Raw genomic sequence first — 6,000 nt, 5'->3', positions numbered from 1 at the left:
AACAAGTTGAGCCACGACTACATAATGTGACGTCCTTTACGTGATGACGTCATCTGCTGCGCTGTCAAACCAAAAACAGAAAAGTGAATTCTGGACAAACGTTTTTCTACTGAAGAAAGGTAATTAAATCTAAAACATATGTGACTGCATATTTTACTTATCCAACTGAGCATGCAAACTGTAAACATAAGACTTTGTCTCTTTTGTTGACAGCAAGTGTACGCGCAAGCGTTGTTAGCCAATAGCAATACATTGCATATGCTAGCTGAGTTAGCCGAGGTTGTGTGTTGTTATTCAGTCTTCCATTTGGAATATCGGTTAGTAATGTGAATTAAATGGCACCAGTCTTGTAAATATTGAACATTGTAAATTAAAAAAATGTTTTGCCCTGATCGACCAAGGTAAAAGGGTGTAAACACATTCAAGGTTATGGCACCACCTTTGACAGTACCTTGAAGTTCTTCATCTTATTTTAGGTCATTAAAGACTATTCTGATTTCCTAGGCATTGAATCTCAATCATGGCGCTGAGCAACATGTGTCGCCTTTTGGCTCAACCTCAGCGATGTGCCCTCCTTTGTTTTGCTCGAGCTCAGGGGACTGCAGCGCCTGTTAGGTGGGGTAAGTCAACATAGTAAATTTCCAATGACTGTTTATAACAGTAACCTACCTACACACAGAAACTATACTTACCATTCTTTTGGGGTGGATTTTTTTTTTTTTTCCAGATGCAGAGAAGTCCGAAAAGACCAAAGCAAGTATGTGAATTGGATTATATTCTATGGTTGGGATGAAAAATGTCTTCCAAGGTTTATTCTGCCGTGGTTCTATTTTAAATGCCGACAGGTAAAGTCCAGTTCAACTGGCGTGATGCTCTGGACTTAGAGGGCCTGCTGACAGAGGAGGAGGTGATGATCAGAGATTCTTTTAGAACCTACTGCCAAGACAAACTGATGCCACGTATCGTTTTAGCAAACAGAAATGAAGGTAAAAAACATGCACTATGTAGACGCTAGTCTACGTATATCGCAGTAATTTATAACAGTCGAAACCATGAGATCAAGTTTTTTTTTTTTTCTTTATTTTGTGACTTTTTTTAATTTCAGTGTTCCACAGAGAAATAGTGTCCGAAATGGGTGAGATGGGTGTCCTGGGTCCAACCATTAAAGGTCAGCCATTTTAAAAACAGAAAATGTCTAACATGAACTATACGATTTGGTTGCATTTTAATTTGTTCGATTTGTTTCCTCTCCTGTTTTTGATGTAAAGGTTACGGCTGTGCGGGGACGAGCTACGTAGCCTACGGTCTAATCGCCCGAGAAGTGGAAAAGGTGGACAGCGGTTACCGTTCAGTCATGAGCGTGCAGTCGTCACTGGTGATGCATCCCATCAATGCGTATGGCACTGAGGAGCAGAAGCAGAAGTACCTGCCCAAGCTAGGTAAGAACAAAATATTGGTTGTTGCTAAATTTGCTCTTGTTTATCATTTGAAACTGCTTCCGAGTGACTAAATATTTGAAAAAATGCTGGTTGTTTAGCTCGCGGAGAGATCCTTGGTTGCTTTGGCCTGACTGAGCCAAATCACGGCAGCGACCCAAGCAGCATGGAGACCAGAGCAAAGTACAACCCGTCCAGTCGCACCTACTCCCTCACTGGCTCCAAGACGTGGTGAGTGCTTTTTACTTTTACCATTCTTTTTTTACACAAGTATCTGCACTACTGCTTAAGTAATTTTCCCAGGTGTGGTTATTTTTTCTGATCTATTTACACTCAGATTTCTACTTCATGTAAACTCAATGCTGCCGGAATGCTGTCATGTTAACAAATGTCCACAGGGTGGCGGTATTTACCCATGAATTGGTATATTAAAGTATGAAAAGGGAATGATGGTTCTGATGGATGTGTACAGGGTCCATTGAGGCTCAAATATATATTTCAAAAAGTTAATAAAGACTGAGATTGAATTTAATGTGTATTAGAGTAATTCTAAGATGTTCCCAGGATCACCAACTCCCCTGTGGCGGATATCGCGGTGGTGTGGGCAAAATGCGATGACGGGAAGATTCGCGGCTTCATCTTGGAGCGAGGCATGAAAGGCTTTTCCACTCCCAAGATTGAGGGAAAGTTCTCCCTGAGAGCATCTTCCACCGGGATGATTGTCATGGATGAAGTGGAGGTTCCTGAAGAGAACCTTCTTCCCAATGCGACTGGACTTGGGGTGAGTGGAAGGGATACTTTCCTTACTGTGGTACATTTTCATATTGTACAAAAATCGCTTCTCCAGGGTCCATTTGGCTGCTTGAACAACGCTCGTTACGGCATTGCATGGGGGGCTCTTGGGGCGGCAGAGTTCTGCTTCCACGCAGCTCGTCAGTACACGCTTGACAGGTCATTTCCAATGTCTTGTTTTCTTTGCGTGGACACTTTTTGAGTTAAAGTGACACACCGGCGTTGTGTTTGTCATTCTCGAAACCAGGATCCAATTTGGAGTGCCACTCGCACGGAATCAGCTAATGCAGAAGAAAATGGCTGACATGTTGACCGAGATCACCATCGGTCTACAGTCTTGTCTGCAGCTGGGGAGACTCATCGATGAGAAAAAGTAAGAGGTTACCAAGCTCTGGTTTTGTCTGAATTGAAGTTGCCTACACTGTTTGGACCAGGTCTGCCCCTGAGATGATCTCAATGCTAAAGCGGAACAGCTGCGGTAAAGCACTGGACGTAGCCAGACAGGCCAGAGACATGCTGGGAGGAAACGGCATCGCGGACGAATACCACATCATCCGCCACGTCTTGAACCTGGAGGCCGTCAACACATATGAAGGTGTGGAAGCATCACGGAATTTGTCAACAAATATGTTTTTGTATTTACTCATCGTTTAATGGAGATGTTCTTACCACCGTCTCCCTTCCCACCCTCAGGTACCCACGATATCCACGCATTGATACTGGGCCGAGCAATCACTGGTCTGCAGTCCTTCACTGTGGACAAATAGAGCCGCATTCTTGTCGCTGCTTTCAACCAATCGGGAGTTTGAAAAGACTGTACACGTCAATTCTGTAATATGACCGCTGACTATAAAGAGAGATATTTTTGTAATTTGAATAACATCCTGTTTTGTTTAAAAACATGATTCGATTAGGAAGTTGTGACGTGACGATTAGAGTTGCTGTCGGTTACTGATAAGAGATAAAACGGCTCTCCATATCTCAACGTTTGAAATAGAACCGTAATGAACGGTTGTCCGAGATAAGACATGATGCTGTAGCACTTTACTGGTTCCTTTCCTGAGATGATCATGACTCCATGATTCGCGAAAGGTCAAGTTTGCATCAACGCTTTTGAATAAAGAGTATTTTAAAAAGTTCACATTTGGCAGATGTCTAATTGAATGCGTGTGTAAAATCCTAAATCTTAATTTATCTCTATCAATATAGTTGTTTTTAATACTTGCTAGTTTGAGGTTTGTCATTGGCTATGTAGTAATACGAATACGATATGTAAAATTATTTGGATTAAAATTTAACACCATTTACTTTCAGAACATCCATCAAGTCAATGAGATAAAAGTGAAAAATGTTATGTAAGAATATGGAAGTCATTCTGCAGGGTTGGGAAATGTGACTCCAAATCAGGAGAGCACATGGCAAATGTTCAAGACGCTTTCTATGATGCAGATGGCAATTACGTAAGTGCACCTGTGGTGTTTTTTGACACACGACAGCGTTATCCTCTGGGATCGTCACCCCGTCCCTCACGAGTGGGCCGAAACGCCAACTAAAGGAAAAACTACATCCCAAAAAACAATCTTCAGTGATTAGCAGCTCATCTCTGAAGACATGAGGGTCAGATCAGGGGGTGGAGCAAGCAGATAAAGACCACCATCCCCTCTGGCTTTATTGCATGTCTGTCTGCCACTTTGAAGTGAAGGGAATTAAAAAGCGACAAATCCCTGGCTGTGCATGTCCTGCATAGCTCTTACGTAAGGAAATTACTTTTCCATTTTTTTTTGGACCAATGGCTTTTCATGTTTAAATGTGAGTCACTGTGACTAATTGTGGCCCAAAAATGGCCTGAGTGGATGATGATGATGGCGATTGACATGACGGTTTGCTGCATGAAACCAAGTCAAGTGTGGGGGGGGGGGGAAAAAAAAAGAGAGCTGTCATCTCCTGCCTACTCGCTAATTATGTCCCATCCACTCGGATGTGCGCTCAGATACTTAAGACGACAGAATTAATCATCACGGATTAGAAGGTACTAGTCACCACGATGAGCTCAATGGGACTCATAATTGGCCATCTCTGGGCAATTGACAGTAAGTATATGGCACTGGGAGGAAATCCTTGGATTAAGCCCTAAACCATTTGCATTTTATCAAATGTGACTTTTTTTTTTTTTTTTAATCGATTTGAGATGTTCATTGTTAATGATCTCAAAAGGAGATCATACACTTTTCAAGCTTTTTAAGGCATCAAAAAACTTTACTACATAATTCTCAGATTAGGTTTTAATGTGATTGGTTAATTATGAACACAGTCACATGCTAGGTAGGGGAGGGTGTGCACACTTGTGCAACCACATTTCAGGTCTGTTTTGTATTTTACATGACAAAAAAGCAGGGGTGTGTAGACTTTTGAATGTCCACAGCAGCACTCACTTGTGCGTATGGGACGGAGAATGAAAGCCAGCGGCTTGTGGCTAACTTGAGGGAATTAAGGGCAACGTAAGCCCGTGGTGAGCGGAGGCGTGTTGACGACACGGTGAGAGAGCTGATCGCTCAGTGCCTGTCCTGACTGAGCAGCATCTCACCCGACATACATGAATCTGCAGCTCTGACATAAAGGTAAGACGTTTTGGATGAAATAAAATTTGGATTTTTAGCCTAATCTGACATCTTTTATCCTGGCAGATCCACTTCATGAACAGTGACTTGAATTTTTTCTGTGGGACTTAATGTGGAAGGTGCCTGGCTTGTTTTCACGTTTGAGTGACAAGGAGAAACATCTTTCCGCAAGCATGAGCGGTTATAATTTAACCATGTGGAACTCCAGCGCTAATGCCCACGCCTACACGTCTTTAGAGGAGCCTCTGTACAAGCAGTACAAGCCTGCGGTCAAGGAGCTGATCCCCCTGCCCAAGGCGGTGCTCTACCTGCTCATGGCGGCCCTGGTGGTGGTCGGAGTGGCATATGCCATTATTGGACATCTCATTAAGGATCTGGCCATGGATATTGCAGGTATGTTTTAATATTGGGTATTAATATCCCTGGCATCGAGCTGCTAAAGTCAAAATAAGTTCAATATTTTTTCACAAATCTTATCTTCATGGTGTACCTGCAGATGATTTTCGTGGATTAAAAAAATTGCTGTGTGAATATTCAGAAGTTGTTGAACAGAAATGATATGAATGAGTAAAAGTTCAGGATCCAAATATTTGGATCATAGAAGACATATTTATATTATCCGCATGCACTTGCTGATACGGCTGTGCTTGCTTATGAAAAAAATATTATTTTGGTTAGAATTGAAATTACGATTATTCAAATCATTTTTGTGTACAAAACAAGAAAATGTTGGAAATGCAATACAAATGAAATTATTTGAAGCGTAAAAAAATTCCTTTTGGTCCTAACGAAATTCATAAAATTAGCTATTCTTTTTAATAGTCATCATTTTTTACCATGATGCCAATTTCTACAATTGAAGTCATAATTGACTTTCGATTAATTGCGCACCATCTCATGTTCAGATTGCGTGCTGGGTCCAGCTGGAAATGAGGACAAGGACCAGGACAACAATTTACAAGGTGTGGCAAGTCAGCCCCCACCCCACCCGTTTGCCCACAACGCCTTCCACGTGTGGGACCAGGAGGACGTGGTCATCCCTCTGCCGCTGGACGACAACCCCGAGACCAGCCCGCTCTTGCTAGCCACCCTTCCCTACATCCCCTCTTTCCTCCCACACCTCCACAGCCCGACAAGTCAGAACTCTCCCGCAC

The 6,000-nt window shown here is 42.5% G+C and overlaps 1 protein-coding gene across 2 annotated transcripts; it reads left to right on the top strand.

Moving 5' to 3' along the window:
• Nucleotides 1-3,369, top strand: LOC119125706 (glutaryl-CoA dehydrogenase, mitochondrial-like). 2 transcript variants are annotated; one of them, XR_005098518.1, is made up of 13 exons: nucleotides 1-119; nucleotides 505-620; nucleotides 728-757; nucleotides 846-986; nucleotides 1,106-1,168; nucleotides 1,269-1,439; nucleotides 1,538-1,667; nucleotides 2,001-2,217; nucleotides 2,284-2,387; nucleotides 2,476-2,601; nucleotides 2,663-2,823; nucleotides 2,922-3,070; nucleotides 3,142-3,369. XR_005098518.1 is itself a non-coding variant. In XM_037256489.1 (12 exons), exons 2-12 carry the CDS (start codon nucleotides 521-523, stop codon nucleotides 2,993-2,995), a joined length of 1,317 nt encoding a protein of 438 aa, XP_037112384.1. In that variant the 5' UTR covers nucleotides 1-119; nucleotides 505-520; the 3' UTR covers nucleotides 2,996-3,369. The 2 variants fall into 2 exon arrangements, 1 of the variants encoding a protein (XP_037112384.1); XM_037256489.1 differs by having other exon boundaries at nucleotides 2,922-3,369.
• Nucleotides 3,370-6,000: the final 2,631 nt, after the last annotated feature.

The sequence above is a fragment of the Syngnathus acus genome, chromosome 8 (genome assembly GCF_901709675.1).
Source record: "Syngnathus acus chromosome 8, fSynAcu1.2, whole genome shotgun sequence".
NCBI lineage: Eukaryota > Metazoa > Chordata > Actinopteri > Syngnathiformes > Syngnathidae > Syngnathus > Syngnathus acus.
This window is presented reverse-complemented; position numbering and strand designations above follow the sequence as displayed.